Raw genomic sequence first — 18,935 nt, 5'->3', positions numbered from 1 at the left:
TGTCTATCTTGGGACCCTGCCACTTCACTTCTTTTTTTTTTTTAATATTTATTTTATTTATTTATTCCCTTTTGTTGCCCTTGTTGTTTTTTACTGTTGTAGTTATTATTGTTGTTGTTGTTGTTGGATAGGACAGAGAGAAATGGAGAGAGGGAGGGGAAGACAGAGAGGAGGAGAGAAAGATAGACACCTGCAGACCTGCTTCACCGCCTGTGAAGTGACTACCCTGCAGGTGGGGAGCCGGGGTTCGAACCGGGATCCTTATGCCGGTCCTTGTGCTTTGCGCCAGCCACCTGCGCTTAGCCCGCTGCACTATAGCCCAACTCTCAGCCACTTCACTTCTTGAATTTATCCTGAGACGTTTATTAGATAATTGTGTAAGGATGGCTGTGCAGTGGCATTTACTACAGTGTTCCTTCTAGAAACAAAAAGTTGGAAACTATTGGAAAGTCCCATCAGTAAGGAATGTAATGAGTTATGACCTGGCTATGAAATGGAGTGCTGTGAACGGGAAGTGTGGGTAGCATAGAGTTTAAAAACAGGAACTCTGTATTCAGATTCTTACTAACCTCCTCAAGGACATTAACTATCAGAATAATAAAACTCACCTCATGAGATTGTGAGAATGAGTTAATATATGTGTAACACATTTAGAATAGTCCCTGGGACACAATAAATGCTATGTTGGTTGTTCTGATTGTCTATAATATATGCCCTAGACAGAAAGAATGCACCTAAAGCATATATAGTATAATTTTTGTATTCTCAAGCCAGGTTTATCAATCTTGGTACTATTAACATTTTAAGCTGGACCATACTTTGTTCTAGGAGACTGTAATGGGTATTCTGTAGACTGTTTAACAATATGTCTGGTCTTTACCCACTAAATGCTAGTAGCAGTTTACTAGTAGTGACAGTTTAAAGTGTCTATAGGTCTAGGGGGATAGCTCAGCCTTTTAGAACTCTAACTTGCATGCCTGAGGCCCGAGAAACCACAAATTCAATCCTCAGCACTACCTTATGCTGAGCTAAGCAGTACTCAGGTTTTCTTTCTCTCCTTGCTCATAAGTAAATTTGTCTTTAAATAATAAGACTAAAAAAATTAAAATATCTGTAGATATGATGAGAGGCTCCCCTGAGGAAGAGAGACAACATTTTCCTCAAGTTGAGAGAACCTAGTAGAGAGAAGTGTTTGGAAGGAAATCTTCCACTGAAATATTATGTTGTTAAAAATGACTTTCTGTGAGTGGGGAAATTCCACATGATTATATATTTATTTTTTAATATTTATTTATTTATTCCCTTTTGTTGCCCTTGTTGGTTTATTGTTGTAGTTATTATTGTTGTCAACATTGTTGGATAGGACAGAGAGAAATGGAGAGAGGAGGGGAAGACAGAGAGGGGAAGAGAAAGATAGACACCTGCAGACCTGCTCCACCACCCGTGAAGTGACTCCCCTGCAGGTGGGGAGCCTGGGCTTGAACTGGGATCCTTACGTGGGTCCCTGCGCTTTGCGTCACGTGCGCTCAACCTGCTGTGCTATAGCCCGACTCCCTATTTATTTATTTTTAAAATTTTATTTATTTTTCGCTTTTGTTGCCCTTGTTTTTACTGTTGTTCTAGTTATCATTGTTGCCATCACTGAGGTCACTGTTAGGACAGAGAGAAATAGAGAGAGGAGGGGAAGATAGAGGGGGGAGAGAACGATAGACACCTGCAGACCTGCTTCACTGCCTGTGAAGCAACTCCCTTGCAGGTGAGGAGCTGGGGGCTCAAACTGGGATCCTTAGGCCAGTCCTTGCGCTTCATGCCATGTGCGCTTAACCCGCTGCGCTACCGCCCAACTCCCTTTAAGGTATCAGGCTACAAAATTAACATTCAAAAGTCAGTGGCATTCCTCTACACAAACACTAAGTTAGAAGAACATGAAATCCAGAAATCAATTCCTTTTACTATAGCAACAAACAATAAAATATCTAGGAATAAACCTAACCAAAGAAGTGAAAGACCTGTATACTGAAAATTTTGAGTCACTACTCACGGAAATTGAAAAAGACACAGAGATGTGGAAAAATATTCTATGTTCATGGGTTGGAAGAAGTAACATCATCAAAATGAATATACTACCCAGAGCCATCTACAGATTTAATGCTATCCCCATCAAGATCCCAACCACATTTTTTAGGAGAATAGAACAAATGCTACAGATGTTTATCTGGAATCAGAAAAGACCTAGAATTGCTAAAACAATCTTGAGAAGAAAGAACACAACTGGAGCCATCACACTCCCAGATCTCAAATTGTATTATAGGGCCATTGTCATCAAAACTGCTTGGTACTGGAACATGAATAGACACACTGACCAGTGGAATAGAATTGAGAGCCTAGAAGTAAGCCCCCACACCTATGGACATCTAATCTTTGACAAAGGTGCCCAGACTACTAAATGGGGAAAGCAGAGTCTCTTCAACAAATGGTACTGGAAAAAAAATGGGTTGAAACATGCAGAAGAATGAAACTGAACCACTATATTTCACCAAATACAAAAGTAAGTTCCAAGTGGATCAAGGACTTGGATGTTAGACCACAAACTATCAGATACTTTGAGAAAAATATTGGCAGAGCTCTTTTCCACATAAATTTTAAAGACATTATCAATGAAATGAATCCAATTACAAAGAAGACTAAGGCAAGTATAAACCTATGGGACTACATCAAATTAAAAAGCTTCTTCACAGCAAAAGAAACCACTACCCAAACCAAGAGACCCTCACAGAATGGGAGAAGATCTTTACATGCCATACATCAGACAAGAGTATGCTAATCACCAAAATATATAAACAGTTTGCCAAACTCAACAACAAGAGAAGAAATAACCCCATCCAAAAATGGGGAGAGGACATGGACAGAATATTCTCCACAGAAGAGATCCAAAAGGCTGAGAAACACATGAAAAAATGCTTCAAGTCTTTGACTGTCAGAGAAATGCAAATAAAGACAACAATGAGATACCACTTCACTCCTGTGAGAATGTCATACATCAAAAAAGGTAACAGCAGCAAATGCTGGAGAGAGTGTGGGGTCAAAGGAACCCTCCTGCACTGCTGGTGGGAATGTCAGTTGGTCCAACCTCTGTGGAGAACAGTCTAGAGAACTCTCAGAAGGCTAGAAATGGACCTACCCTATGATCCTGCAATTCCTCACCTGGGGATATATCCTAAGGAACCCAACACACCCACCCAAAAAGATCTGTGTACACATATGTTCTTGGCAGCACAATTTGTAATAGTCAAAACCTGGAAGCAACCCAGGTGTCCAACAACAGATGAGTGGCTGAGCAAGTTGTGGTATATATACACAATGGAATACTACTCAGCTATAAAAATGGTGACTTCACCGTTTTCAGCCGATCTTGGATGGACCTTGAAAAATTCATGTTAAGTGAAATAAGTCAGAAACAGAAGGATGAATATGGGATGATCTCACTCTCAGGCAGAAGTTGAAAAACAAGATCAGAAAACACAAGTAGAACCTGAAATGAAATTGGCATATCGCACCAAAGTAAAAGACTCTGGAGTGAATACAGGTCCATGAAGGATGATAAATGACATAGTGGGGGTTGTATTGTTAAATGGGAAACTGGGGAATGTTATGCATGTACGAACTATTGTATTTACTGTTGAATATAAAACATTAATTCCCCAATAAAGAAATAAATTTAAAAAAGAAAAGAAAAGAAAAGAAAACACAAGTAGAACCTTAACTGCAATTGGCTTATCGCACCAAAATAAAAGACTGGATGGGTGGGTGGGGAGAATACAGGTCCAAGAAGAATTCAGAGGACCTAGTGGGGGTTGTATTGTTATATGGGAAACTGGGGAATGTTATACATGTACAAACTATTGTACTTACTGTTGAATGTAAAACATTAATTCCCCAATAAAAAAAAAAGGAAAAGAAAAATTCATGTTAAGTGAAATAAGTCAGAAACAGAAGGATCAATATGGGATGATCTCACTCTCAGGCAGAAGTTGAAAAAAAAGATCAGAAGAAAAAACACAAGTAGAACCTGAAGTGGAGTTGGTGTATTGCACCAAAGTAAAAGAATACAGGTCCAAAAAGGATGACAGAGGACCTAGTGGGGGTTGTATTGTTATATGGAAAACTGAGAAATGTTATGCACGTACAAACTATTGTATTTACTGTTGAATATAAAACATTTATTCCCCAATAAATTAAAAAATAAAAGAAAGTATACTTAACTGATATCTGCAACTTTAGGGAAAGTGCTATAGCTTATAATGGAGGGACTGGGGATTCAGAACTGTGGTGGTGGGAACGGTGTAGAGTTATACCCATGTTATCTTGTAATTTTGTAAATCAATATTAAGTCACTAATAAAATCATTTTTAAAAAACAAACAAAAAAAGAAAGTAATTAAAATCTGTTTTTAGATCAGCAGCCCAGTGGCCATGGAAAAAGAAAAACTCTACAGCATATTTCCGAGGATCAAGGTAATTATATTTTCAGACTTTTTGCAAATGTAGTCTTTCAGTTAATGTGCAAAATATAAGTAGTTATGGTGTGACAAACTCTAATGCAAAGGGGAAGCTAAGCTAACTAAGAAGTAAATAGTGTCACAGAATTTTAGACTAGAAAAGAACTCAAATTATTTATCTAAATCACTCTTACTTGAACTGAAATTCAAAGAAGCAAAGTTCACCCATCCAGTTATTGGGCGGATATTTATAGAGTGCCATAAGTGTGATGGATATCAAATATGTAATATTGAACAGGACCAACAAGTGACTTGTTCCATTGCTGTAGAGTTTACAGTTTCCTTGAAGTGGCTTATGATCTTGCCCATATTCATTCTGACAGTGGCAGAGCAGGAACTACCCCTATACCATCTGACTGACTTTTTTCATCAGCCCAAGTAGCTGCCAAATAGTCACTAAGGACACAGACTGAGAGTGATAAAAAGTTGGATAGAGTAGTTGGGGAAGGATCCTTTCTGTGTCACTGAGCTCCACATTTCTGGTGCCAAGACCAGTACCTGGCACAAAGCGAACATCTACTAAACACATGGACATAAGAGACCATGAAGGGAGTTGGGTTTTATAGTTTGGGGGTAAGTTCTTATCCGAGATCACATCCTCTATTAACTTGTCCTCAAGATGCAGATGGGACCAACGTCTCAAATCTTGAGGTCACAAGTTCTAGGCTTTATAGCCCTTGAACTTTGACAATTTTAGAATTTCATTGAAATTGCATGGAGAAATATGCCCCCCCCAGAGGGTGACCACAGTTCTCCTTAGATTCTTTTTAAAAATATTGTATTTATTCTTATTTATAGGACAGAGATAGAGAGAAATTGAGAGGGAAGGAAGTTATAGAGAAGGAAAGAGAAAGAGAGACCCTTGGATCATTGCTTCCCCCCTGCATATTGGAAGTGGGAGCTTGAACCCTTGTCTTTCTGCATGTGAGCTCAATTAGGTGTGCCACCACCTAGCCCCTCTCCTTACATTTTTAGGGAGCCCATAACCCCTTTTAAATATCAATACTTCTAGCTTTTTTCCATGGCAATATCGAGCTACTGAAGTTTACCCAAAGCATGATTATTGCTAATTACAAAAAAAAAAAAACCAAAAAAAAAAAAAAAAACTACCATAACTGAGGATTATTCTGTGCATGATCTTCTGGTTTTTATGCCCTCCCCCCCTCCCAGCTTTTTCCCTCCAGAGTAATTGCTGGGGATTGGTGCCAGCACCCCCCCCCCCCATTTTATTAGATAGGACAGGAAAAAATTGAGATAGATATGTATAGACCTACCTGCTTCACTGCTTGTGAAGTGACCCCCTCTGCAGATGGGGAACCAGGGGCTTGAACTGGGATCCTTGCACGGGCCCTTGTGCTTCTGCCTGACTCCCTCCCAGTTTTTTTTTTTTTAACATTATACTGTACTTTTCAGAGCATATATGACAAAAGTCACTTAATAGACATTTTTTTTTAATAAATTAAAATTATTATTCTTTTCTTTTTTTAATATTTATTCCCTTTTGTTGTCTTTGTTTTATTGTTATAGTTATTATTATTATTGATGTCTTCAGTGTTGGATAGAACACAGAGAAATGGAGAGAGAGAAAGATAGACACCTGCAGACCTGCTTCACTGCTTGTGATGCGACTCCCTTACAGGTGGGGAACCAGGGGCTCGAACTGGGATCCTTACACTGGTCCTTGCGCTTTGCGCCACCTGCGCTTAACCTGCCATGCTACACCCAGCTCCCCTTATTATTTTTATTTACTTACTGGGTAGAGACAGCCAGAAGTCAAGAGGGAATGGGGTGATAGAGAGAGGGAGAGAGAGAGACACCTGCAACACTGCTTTACCTCTTTCAGAGTTTTCCTGCTGCAGGTGGGGACTGGGGGCTCAAAACTCGGTCCTTATGCATTGTAACATGTGTGCTTTACCAGGTGCACCACCACCTGGCCCCTCTTTAATTTTACTTATTTAAGATAAAGACAGAGAAATTGAGAGTGAAAGAGGAGATGGGGGTTGGGGAGAGACTCGCAGCCCTCTTTCACCACTTATGAAGCTATCCCCCTTGCAGAAACTGGAGGCTTGAACCCAGGTCCTTTTGCTTTGTAACATGTATTCTCAAACAGGTATACCACCACCTAGTCCCACTTAGTAGATATTTTGATAAGTGGTAATTATCTAGTCACACTTTTAGTCATGGTACCAGTGACTATAGAGGTATATGATACTCTTCCTAGATAAAAGGAGGTATACAGCTGTGGTGTCTGGAAGAACATAGCTTTTATTTATTTATTTATTTATTTTTCAGGTATATAAAATGTAAACTCTTTATAGCAAAGAAGTGAGGTAGAAGTCATGTAAAAGAATATAAAGGTTAAAAAAATAGTTCATGAGGACAGACCCATAAGGGCTGTGGAGAGAGAAAAAAGCCAGAACATACCCTTTAAAACTATGGTAGATGGGGGGGTTGGGCGGTGGCGCAGTGGGTTAAGCGCACGTGGCGCAAAGCGCAGGGACCGGCGTAAGGATTCCGGTTCGAGCCCCTGGCTCCCCACCTGCAGAGGAGTCATTTCACAGGCGGTGAAGCAGGTCTGCAGGTGTCTATCTTTCTCTCCCCCTCTCTGTCTTCCCCTCCTCTCTCCATTTCTCTCTGTCCTATCCAACAACAAAGCAACGTCAATAATGGCAATAATAACCACAACGAGGCTGCAACAACTAGGGCAACAAAAACGGGGGAAAAATGGCCTCCAGGAGCGGTGGATTCATGGTGCAGGCACCGAGCCCAGCAATAACCCTGGAGGAAAAAAAAAAAAAAAAAAACTATGGTAGATGTAAGCAAAGAAGAGCCAAATACTTTCCATTCCCAAGGGATAAAGTAAGGATGAGCCCATGACCACTTAGCTACTTGTACTTCAGTAGCCAGTATCCCCCTCCACTACTATTACAGTAACCAGTGAATTGTCCATCTGTGCCTATAATAATTGCACGTGTTTCAAAGTCCTGCTTACATTTTAGAGATTGAGGACAGTTCTATGATGTAGGATACATAGTTTTCTGTCATGTGCTTCTTTTATAGGACAAGTCCTGAACGAGATCCTCTCATTCTTCTGTCTCGGAAGAATCCAAAACTTGTTGATGCAGAATATACCAAAAACCAGGCCTGGAAATCTATGAAAGTAATCACCAGCCATTTGAATAGAACTATAGCAATACCATCCTCATTCAGAGAATATTGAATCTGGATAGAACTTCAGATTAGGTTTTTTTTTCCCCATTGGTGCAATGAATATAAAGTTCCACAAACTGGTATTAGTATATATGTAGAACCTTTTTTTTTTTAATTTAAAATGCTTTTCCACTCCACAATATGACTATTATACTATGTTATATTACTATATGTTACTGAGAAGACTTAAACCAGAAGTTGTAAACTTATTTTTATTTACTTATTTATTTTTTGCCTCCAGAGTTATCACTGGGGTCCAGTGCCTGCACTACAGATCCACTGCTCCTGGAGGCTATTTTTTCCCCTTTTGTTGCCCTTGTTTGTTTATTTTTGTTATTGTTATTATTGTTGTTGCTGTTACTGTTGTTGTTGGATAGGACAGAGAGAAATTGAGAAAGGAGGGGAAGACAGAGGGGGGAGAGAAAGATAGACACCTGCAGACCTGTTTCACCACTTGTGAACCGACTCCCCTGCAGGTGAGGAGCTGAGAACTGGGATCTTTGAACAGATCCTTGTGCTTTGTGCTATGTACTCTTAACCTGCTATGCCACTGCCCAGCCTCCAACTTTTAATTAATTTATTTATTTTCCCTTTTGTTGCCCTTATTTTTTATTATTGTTGTAGTTATTATTGTTGTTATTGATGTTGTTGATGTTAGAACAGAAAGAAATGGAGAGAGGAGGGGAAGACAAGAGAAAGGGAGAGAAAGATAGACACCTGCAGACCTGCTTCACCGCCTGTGAAGCGACTCTCCTGCAGGTGGGGAGCCGGGGCTCAAACCAGGATCCTTACGCCAGTCCTTATGTCTTGCGTCACATGCGCTTAACCTGCTGTGCTACTTCCCGACTCTTTTTTTAAAGGAAAGATTTATTTATTTATAATGAGAGAGAGAGGAAAGGGGAACCAAAGCATCACTCCAGCATGTATGATGCTAGGGATCAAACTTGATACCTCATGCGTCAGGTTTCAGTGCTTTATTCACTGCACCACAGTAGTCAAAAACTACAGGACCAAATAGTAAATTTTTTTGGTTTGGGGAATCATTAGGTCTCTGTTCTATTTACTAAAACAGCCACATACAATATGTAGACTAGTGACTTTGGCTGTGTTCTCACAGACTTTAGTTTATGGCATTGAAATTTGAAATTCATGTAATTTTCATTTGTCATAAAATACTCTCAGGTTCTTTTGACCTAAGAAATAGGTAGAAATATTCTTTATTTTTTTAAAACAAGTAGCTCTCATTCCTTTTTTTTTTCTTTTTTTCTTTCAATTTTTTTTTCCCCCTTTTGTTGCCCTTGTTGTAGCTTCGTTGTGGTTATTATTATTGCCCTTGTTGACGCATTCGTTGTTGGATAGAACAGAGAGAAATGGAGAGAGGAGGGGAAGACAGAGAAGGGGAGAGAAAGATAGACACCTGCAGACCTGCTTCACTGCCTGTGAAGCGACTCCCCTGCAGGTGGGGAGCCAGGGGCTCGAACTGGGATCCTTACTCCGGTCCCTGCGCTTTGCGCCACATGCGCTTAACCCACTGCGCCACCACCCGACCCCCTTTCTTTTAATTTTTAAAAATATTTATTTATTCCTTTTTTGTTGCCCTTGTTGTAGTTATTATTATTGTTGATATCATCATTGTTGTATAGGACAGAGAGAAATGGAGAGAGGAGGGGAGGACAGAGAGGGGGAGAGAAAGATAGACATCTGTAGACCTGCTTCACCGCCTGTGAAGCAACTCCCCTGCAGGTGGGGAGCCAGGGGCTGAATCGGGATCCTTACACTGGTCCTTGTGCTTTGCGCCATGTGCGCTTAGTCCACTGCACTACCACCTGACTCCCTCTTTTTTCTTTTCTTTAATTATCTTTATTGGATAGAGACAGCCAGAAGTCTAGAGGGACGGGGGTGACAGAGAGGGAGAGAGAGAGATACCTGCAGCACTGCTTCACCACTTGCCAGGCTTTCCCCCTGAGGGCTTGAACCTGGGTTCTTGTGCACTATAACATGTGCATTCAACCATATGCACCACCACCTGCCCCCCCCCTTTTTAATCTTTTATTTATTTATTGGATAGAGACATCCAGAATTTGAGAGGAAAAGGGAAATAGGGAGAGAGAGACAGAGAGACACCTCAGTACTGCTTCACCTCTTGTGAAGCTTTCCCCCTGCAAGTGGGGACCAGGGACTTGAACCCAGGTCCTTGCGCATTGTAACATATGCACTCAACCAGGTGCGCCACCACCCAGCCTTAATTTATGGGTTGTATACAAAAACAAGTTGTGGGTCAAATTTGTTAGACTTAAACCTTGTTAAATGATGTGTTTTGATCATGCAAAAGCCAGTGAAATTTCAAAAGCCTTGCTAAAGAAAATTAAAATATGGGGGAAATAGCACCATCAGTAGTGCAATAGCCTTAGGCACCAGAGGTCCCATGTTCAATCTCCAGCACCACCATAAGCCAGACTGAATACTGTTCTGGTGAAAAAAAAATGAATAGGGGGTAGATGGCATAATGGTTATGCAAAGAGACTCTCATACCTGAAGCTCCAAAGTCCCAGGTTCAATCCTCTGTACCACCATAAGCCTGGGCTTAGCAGTGCTCTAGTAAGAAAAAAAAAAAAAAAAAAAATATATATATATATATATATATACATATATATATATATATTCGTCAAAAGTAGCATCTGTGGGAAACTACAAAAGCAAACGAAACTTGTTCCCCTCATCAAAGAATTTACTGTAAACTGAAGTGACTGAATATAGACAGAAGTCTCAGACTCAGGAGCCACAGAAGAGAGCAGAAAAGGGTACTAAGTCCAATTATTACTTCTAAGGAGAATGGGAGTTCCGTTTATAATATCTCCCCTTTTTCAAAATTATTTTTCTTTCAAATTTTATTTATTTATTTATTATTGGATAGAGACAGAGAGAAATTGAGGGGAAGGAGAGCTAGAGTTGGAGAGAGACACCTGCAGCCCTGCTTCACCATTTTTGAAGCTTTCCACATGCAGGTGGGGACAGGGGCTTGAACCGGGGTCCTTGTGCACTGTAGTGTGAGTTCTTAACCAAGTGCGCCACCCCTGGCCCTTTAATAATTCTATTTATCTTTTTATTTATTTTACCACCAGGACTATCTCTAGGGCTTGATGCGTATATGACTCTATCACCTATTCCTGGTTTTTTTGTTTGTTTTGTTTTCATATAAAAAGTGAAACATGGAGAGGGAAAAAGAAACAGAAAGGAGGGAGTCAGGCGGTAGTGCAGTGGGTTAAGCGCAGGTGGCACAGAGCGCAAGGACTGGCGGAAGGATCCAGGTTCGAGCCCCCGTCTCCCCACCTGTGGGGGAGTCACTTCACAGGTGGTGAAGCAGGTCTGCAGGTGCCTTTCTTTCTCTCCCCCTCTCTGTCTTCCCCTCCTCTCTCCATTTCTCTCTGTCCTAACAACAACATCAATGACAACAACAATAATAACTATAACAACAAGGGCAAGAAAAGGGAAAATAAATAAATAAATATATTTAAAAATCATGTAAAAAAAAGAAAGTAGATTTCCAATAAATATATAAAAAAGAAAGAAAGAAACAGAAAGGAGAGACACTTAGAGCACTGCTCCACTGTTCATAAAGCATCCCCTTAACAGATAGAGACCAGGGGCTTGAGCCCCAGTTGTGGCACTTGGTAGTGTATGCTCTGCCAGGTATGCCATAGCTTGACCCCCCCATCCTTATTTCTTTTGAGAAGAAAATTTGGAAATCTAGATAAAAAAATATATATATTCTACCATCTATCCATACTACCAATATTTATTTGAATTAAAGTTTGTCAACACTTACTTGATGAATATTTGTTTGACTAATATATTTGACTAATGCTTAAACGTTTGCTTTTAAATATCTTGCATGAACACCAAAATGTATATGTTAGCTAGACCCCTAAGCCCAGTAGCCACCACGTGTGACCTCCCATGCACCTTATATACACAGAGTGAAATGCACAGCAGGCCAAGCCCTGAGTTCAGAGCAGGACCTAAGTGGCTTTGGGAAATTTAATCTAAAAAGTCAGAATTCAGGTCAAAATTTTGAGCTCTTCTCCATGGGGTCACTTGATGCTGAGCAAGTCTTCTGACTGGCAGTCTTGACTTCTTGATTTGCAAAGTAGGATAATTATGTTTGTGACTTAAGTGGGGTCATGTTGATGAAATGTTTTAAGCATTTGCTTCCCAGTGATCTTCAGTAAATGCTGTTGCTAACTTTCCATTTGACTTCCAGGATACTTTGGGAAAGCCAGCTGCTAAGGATGTCCATCTTGTAGATCACTGCAAATACAAGTAAGACTTCCAGGTCTCCCAACTCTTGGTTTCCCTACTGTCTTGGAGATAGTTTAGCTCTCCATGAGAAGCTGACGCAAATCATATCTATTTATCAATTGTTTACCAAGGGTCTATTCTGCACAGTTCTCTGGCCTTTGTTCTATGAGAGCTGCAAAAAAAAATAATAATGAAATAAGGTCCCTGCTTCCTTACTGCCAAGTGCTAGTAAACAAAGTGGTAAGTGTCCCCCTCTCCACACCCTACCCTACCCAGCCAGTACCTGAGATTAGGTGAAGTATTTATCAGAAAAATAAAACAGCTTACACTTTAACATGCATAAACCATATGTAACCAAAATGTTATAAGTAAGTGTCAAGAGGAAGAATTTGATGAACAGGTAAAACTAGGACAGGAGGAGGGTCTTGGGGTTGGTGTTTAGAGAGATGCATGCTGACCCCACTGTACCATGGGCCACTGGATGGAGACAAAGGTGAATGCATGAGAAATACTGAAGAGAAAACACTTTTTTCTAGATAGTTTGTTTCTAGGGGTCATGTCTTTGAAGGTTAATAAGTATACCTGTTCTTCAGTCTTCAGAGCAAAGGAAATAGAATGATATCTTTGACTAAATAGGGTACCCTATGGGATAAACAAGACATGGGGTAGAGTGAGAGTGAGGGTAGCAGAAGTTAGGTTTAGAAAAGTTTGTAGGAAAGGGTGAGCTGTCTTTTTTTTATCTGTCTGTATATGTTCTATCCAGCACTCAGATCCTGGCCCTGTCTACCCTACTTGGAGAGAGTATCCATGCCTCCCCTCCCCAACCACCTCCTCTTCCTCGCTCCAGAACAACCTGTAGTCTCTGGGAAGGCAAGGAATTTATGGAAATTCCACAGAAACATACTAAAGTATCTTTAAAAAAAAATGGAAAGAGAAGGGAAATGGTCATAAAAGGATAGGAAGAAAAAAGAAGAGGAGGTAGATGGGGGAAAGGCCATACTTAAGGCAACAGGTATACAGTATCAGAATATTTTGTTTCCTTTCCTAGGTATCTCTTTAATTTTCGAGGTGTGGCTGCAAGTTTCCGGTTCAAACACCTCTTCCTGTGTGGTTCACTAGTTTTCCATGTTGGTGATGAGTGGCTGGAATTCTTCTACCCACAACTGAAGCCATGGGTTCACTATATCCCAGTCAAAACAGATCTCTCCAATGTTCAGTAAGTAGCTCTCTGCTAAGCATTCAGTGTTCAGTAAGTAGCAGCTCTCTGCTAAGCAGAGTTCCTGAGGCCTTCCATAGTCAGCCTCTAATTCCTCCATTCAATTGTGGCATCTACTCCAGATGACTTTTTCCATTGAAAGCTTTTATTTTTTCATGACTTGGTTCATGTAGATACTGTTACCAAAATATCCAATTAGATTGAGTGGGTAATTTGAAAAAATGAGATTGAGAGAAATTGAGGAAACTGAGAAACTGAGAGAGGGCAGGAAGACAGAGGGGGAAGAGTAAGATAGACACCTGCAGAATTGCATCACTGCTCATGAAACAAACTCCCGGCAGGTAGGGAGCTGGGGGCTCAAACCGGATTCCTTAAGCCCATCCTTGTGCTTTGCGATCTGAGCATTTAACCTGCTGCGCTATCACCTGGCCCCACATTTCTCAAACATATTCCAAATCGATGACAGGTTGCCTTTATGTGTGTATATATGTATATATGTGTGACAGAGGGATGAAGGGTGGTGGGAATGGTAGTGGCTATTATTTTGTTCCTGAGAGGACCTGGATATCATTACATTTTTAAAAAGAAAACAAATAACCCATCATTTACACATCCTTGACCTCAGTCTGTGGTCTTTCTTTTTATTATTATTATTTTTTTAATATTTATTTTATTTATTCCCTTTTGTTGCCCTTGTATTGTTGTTGTTATTGATGTCATCGTTGTTGGATAGGACAGAGAGAAATGGAGAGAGGAGGGGAAGACAGAGAGGGGCAGAGAAAGATAGACACCTGCAGACCTGCTTCACCACCTGTGAAGTGACCCCCCCTGCAGGTGGGGAGCCGCGGGCTCGAACTGGGATCCTTATGCCAATTCTTGCACTTTGTGCCACGTGCACTTAACCCGCTGAGCTACCACCCAACTCCGTTTTTCTTTCTTTTCTTTTTTTAAAGTCTATGGTCTTCTGACTTAGTACTTGTGAACTCGGTTTATATTTCATAGGCTGACTTATTTTTCATTTTAGGGAACTGTTGCAATTTGTGAAAGCAAATGATGATGTAGCTCAAGAAATTGCTGAAAGGTAAATTCTATTCATTTTTCTCTTTCCATGGTATCACCCCATTTTGCTCTAGCTAAAGTTATATGAATAATGCTACCAGGGTGATAGTGATTTCATCCTTATTATATAGAGAGATACTCAGAATTAAAGCTGGCCTGGAAGAAAAATATACAAGTACTACGGTTTACTGCTAAATATATAGACTTGATGGCTTTTGTGTTGGTCTGAGGATCAAATGTACTGATTCATTACTAAGTATTCTGAGCAGTGTTTGATATAAGGCAAACAGTCAGCAATTATCTGATCATATTATTAAGTGCTGTGTTTTATATTCTTGTTAATCTTATCTCTAGGGGAAGCCAATTTATTATGAACCACTTGCAGATGGATGACATCACCTGTTACTGGGAAAACCTGTTGACTGAATACTCCAAATTCTTGTCCTATAATGTAACAAGAAGGAAAGGTTATGATCAGATTGCTCCCAAATTTTTGAAAACTGAACTCTAGCCATCATCAGATCACAGATCTTTGTATGATAGCAGAGCTTGGGTACCCTCTGGTGAACAGTTTACCATGAGTGTGACACCTACACCTTGAATATTATCAAGCCCAAAGCCTGATTTCCCTTATCATGCTGCACCCAGAGCAACTCCCAAGAAACATTCAAAGTGTTTGATATAGATATGAAACAGTTCAAAATCTTGATTGAATAAGGACCACAAATCATGATGTGTGGGTTTTCGAACGCATTCCAACCATTCATTTCTTAAGGACCAATCACAGCTTGTGCCTCAGACCAGCCACACAACTATCTCCACCACTGTGAAATGTCCATGGGATGCTTCCCTTTGTCCCATTATTTGGAGCAGAAAATCATTTGAAACTACTGTGTTACAACTCATCATTGTAATTCTGCAGTTATTCTAGGTTTGATCTCTGTTGATGTATTTTAATAGAAATTTCTATACGGGTTTGTGAAAAATACTTGTGGATCATTTCCTGAAAGCTCTAAGGAAGCTATAGTCATGCCATGCAATGATGTAGGGGTTTTCTTTGTAAAAGATAAACTCTATGGTACTCAGGAGGTTTCTGTTATACTACATAGAAAGGGGCAAATCCATGAGTAATTATCGCATTTGGATTTCAGGTTCCCTTTTTGTGCCTTCTTACCCTTATTTTTTATGACTTTAAAAAAAGACAAAAGACAAAAGCCTCTTAAATTTAGGAAGTAATCCTTACTCTTTAAAGGAACTGTGTGTAAAATAGCAATTCTTCTGACTCTTGCACACACAATTACTTTTTTTCTGAAATTAATTCCCCATGTTTTGAAATTGGGAGTTCAGAGGATTCAACTGTAGCACTTACTAACAAAAGAAATACTTGTTTTAGTGCAAGTCTGCATTGGAGTGCCTCTTTTACCCACTAAAAAAAGAAAAAAAAAAACAGACAAACAAACAAAAAAAAAACACCTCAGATTGTCTGGTGACTCAAAGCTGTCCTTGTCCCTTAGTCCCAGCCTTTTCCCAGAGAAATCTCTTCCGTGTCTTACAAACTATTTGACATTAACAGGTTTCAAAATTAACAAACTGTGAGAGTCATGAAATCAGAGATTTTTTATTTGTTTGTTTGAAATCAGAGAGTTTATTCAAACTGTAAGAAATGTATTTGGTCTTAAACTTTCCTTCACAATAAGTTTTTTTTTTTAATTGGAATTGAATATCACTGGTAAGATCATTGCATGGAATAAGGCAAATGTTGAAAGTTGGATATTTTGTTTTGGAGTATTAATAAGTTTACTGTGTTTTAGGTGCTAAATGTGGTGATAAGCAATCGGGACTTCTGAGTTGTGGTTTTGCCTTGTCCATCTGAGGCTTTATTAGATGTTATCATTCTCTATGTATTTTAATTTTCTTCTCACTAAATAAGGAAAGTAATTTTCTGTCTTCTGGATTATATATTGAAGTTGCATTTCCATAGGAGTGTTAACTGCTTTGTTTTAAATTCCAGCTCAAGCACTACCTTCTCTCTGAATCCCTCCATTTATAGACATTTAGAGGCTGTCACAATAACTTGCTCATGCCTGTATTACATGATTTCACATTGTATTACAGTTACCTATGTCTCCTACTTTTGCCGACTTATTGAGGAGTGGGAATTTTGTTTCACTCATCTGCTGTCTCTATGATATGTCACAGAATATATAGCAGAGAATTGTTGGAAGCATAAGTAGAGGCAACTGATTTACTGAGATCTTCCCTATAGACTCCAAGAGGGATTGAACAGACACTGTGAGATCTGGATCAATGCAAATCATGTACCTTTTGAAGAACCAATAAGGGCATCTTTGTGTTTAAGTGCAGCAAATGCTACTCAGATTTTATACTTATATGTTTACCTCAGTTTAGATCATATAAGGATGTTGTGAAACAATAAGCAAAATGTATGCTTTTTGAAAATAATTTTATCATATCTTTTTTAGTTTATTTGTTGTTGTTAATTCTAGCTAGATCCCAAACTTACCCTATTCTTAGAGAGCTAAAGGCCATACTTTCCTTCAAGGAAAGATAATACTTTATTTGAATGAAGTGGAATACTCAAACCACACACATAATGTTTTCCCTTTCACTATATGGGAAGTAACATATATGTGATATTTGGAGATAGAGATCAATATTTTTGGTCTCCAGCCTGAGTGTATCTACAGAGACATCAGGAAATACAAAATTGTGATGCAATGTATTGGTGCTATGACAAGAGTTAAATGCTGGGGGCCAGCCCCAGCAGGTTATTCAGGGTTCCTTCAGGAAAGGGGGAGTCGGTGAGATGAATGAAGAGAGAGACACATCAGCTGCTTCAAGTGCAGGAGAGAGGCACCTCTGGCCCCTGTCTGCAGAGGTTTATTTTTTTATTATTATTACTTTAAATAGTTATTTGTTTATTCCCTTTTGTTGCCCTTATTTTATTGTTGTAGTTATTATTGATGTCATTGTTGCTGGATAGGACAGAAAGAAACGGAGAGAGATGGGGAAAACAGAGGGGGAGAGAAAGACACCAGCAGACCTGCTTCACCACCTGTGAAGTGACTCTCCTGCAGGTGAGGAACCAGGGTCTCTAACTGGGCTTCTTATGCCAGTCCTTGTGCTTTGCGCCACCTGCGCTTAACCCACTGCGCTACCACCCGACTCCCAAGAGGTTTATTATATAAACAGTTTTCACAGGGATACAGATGATATCATGCAAGACTATTTTTATTAACAATAAAAATAACTCCAGACATTATTATCATTATAGGCAAGTTCTCCTTGAGTTTCTTGGTCTTGAGACAGCCTGCCCTCCCCTTTTGACCATCTATGTGACCTTGGTGTGGCCAAAATCACTTCAAATGGTATTCCGTTTGTTTCATCTGTCTGTGTTGGTTAGCATATCTTTTCTGGAGCTCAGTCTATCAGCTTTTTTTTTTTTTTTTTAACCCATTCTTGGAAGGATATAAGTAACACTTTTCTAACATCTAGCAAACTGTCTACCTAAAGAAATCTTCTGTTGTAAAGTAAGCACACACCATGAGGACTCTCTTCTAGCTAACCTTTGAGTATATGAGAGTTCACTAGCTTTTGCCTATATGAAAGTTTACTAACTTTTATCCATTAACCCTTACATAGCTATTTAACTACACAACTTCTATCTATATACCATAGATAACTGTAAGTGAAGGCAGGGGTCTGTGCGTGAAGGTAAACAGTAGAGCCTTTTTATAACTAGGTGAAGACCACAGTCCGTCACTCATACAATAAGCCACCCCTAATTCTGGCTTTTGGTCTAAGTCCAGCTAATTGAGAAGCTGTAGTGGTGATAAGTAACTCTTTTTTTGAAAGCCTTTCAATGGGTACAGTAGCTTCTGCTCTTAGGCCATTATTAGTCTTGTTACACACACTGCCATAATTGTTGTCACTATGTACTTCCCCTGGGGATCTCTTTCTATTGTCCCCAGGTAATATTTGTGTATTTGCGATATAGCCAATGAGTCCTCAAATTATCAATGTAATTAAAAACAAGGAGCTTCGGTTTAGTCTAGAACTTCCCACTCTGCAGTTAAGTTCTAGTCTGTTCGGACTTTGGCAACAAATGTGATGTCACCTCCGCCATTACACAAAAAGGATGAATAGTTTCAGTTCGGTCCTGGCTTGCTCAGACTTTGACAGCAGCCATGATGTCACCTCCACCAGTTTAATCTAATCTAGTCCTGTCACCCAGACACCAGAGAAGGCTTCCTGACACTAATTCAGCTTGTCTCAGCCACTGCTCTTAGCCTGATTCACGGAATTCCAGCTATCAAATTTCAGAACTCTGTTTATTGTATCCTACAGAGTGTAACAGTTTTGATAAAACTGGAGAAAAAAATGTATAGCAACTTTGAATTACATGTGTTAAAGGATAAAGGAGTAAGAGTTGGCTAAGAGAACAAGGCATAATACTATGCTTGCTAGCAACGGTCAAATCAAGAAAACAATTTTAAATGCCTGCTGTCTATATGTTAATAGAGGCTGCAGTGACAGGAATATGTCGCCTCTGCCTGATAAAAATTCCAGAAA

The 18,935-nt window shown here is 39.6% G+C and overlaps 1 protein-coding gene across 1 annotated transcript in view; it reads left to right on the top strand.

The window, feature by feature from the left end:
• Positions 1-15,791, top strand: part of POGLUT1 (protein O-glucosyltransferase 1) — a 32,025-nt gene extending 16,234 nt beyond the window's left edge. The window contains exons 6-11 of the mRNA XM_007532106.3: positions 4,455-4,514; positions 7,619-7,718; positions 12,030-12,088; positions 13,116-13,283; positions 14,308-14,364; positions 14,697-15,791. Of these exons, the coding sequence (XP_007532168.2) occupies positions 4,455-4,514; positions 7,619-7,718; positions 12,030-12,088; positions 13,116-13,283; positions 14,308-14,364; positions 14,697-14,853 (601 nt within the window). The 3' untranslated portion in view covers positions 14,854-15,791. The remainder of the gene's footprint in view (positions 1-4,454; positions 4,515-7,618; positions 7,719-12,029; positions 12,089-13,115; positions 13,284-14,307; positions 14,365-14,696) is intronic.
• Positions 15,792-18,935: the final 3,144 nt, after the last annotated feature.

The sequence above is a fragment of the Erinaceus europaeus genome, chromosome 9 (genome assembly GCF_950295315.1).
Source record: "Erinaceus europaeus chromosome 9, mEriEur2.1, whole genome shotgun sequence".
NCBI lineage: Eukaryota > Metazoa > Chordata > Mammalia > Eulipotyphla > Erinaceidae > Erinaceus > Erinaceus europaeus.
This window is presented reverse-complemented; position numbering and strand designations above follow the sequence as displayed.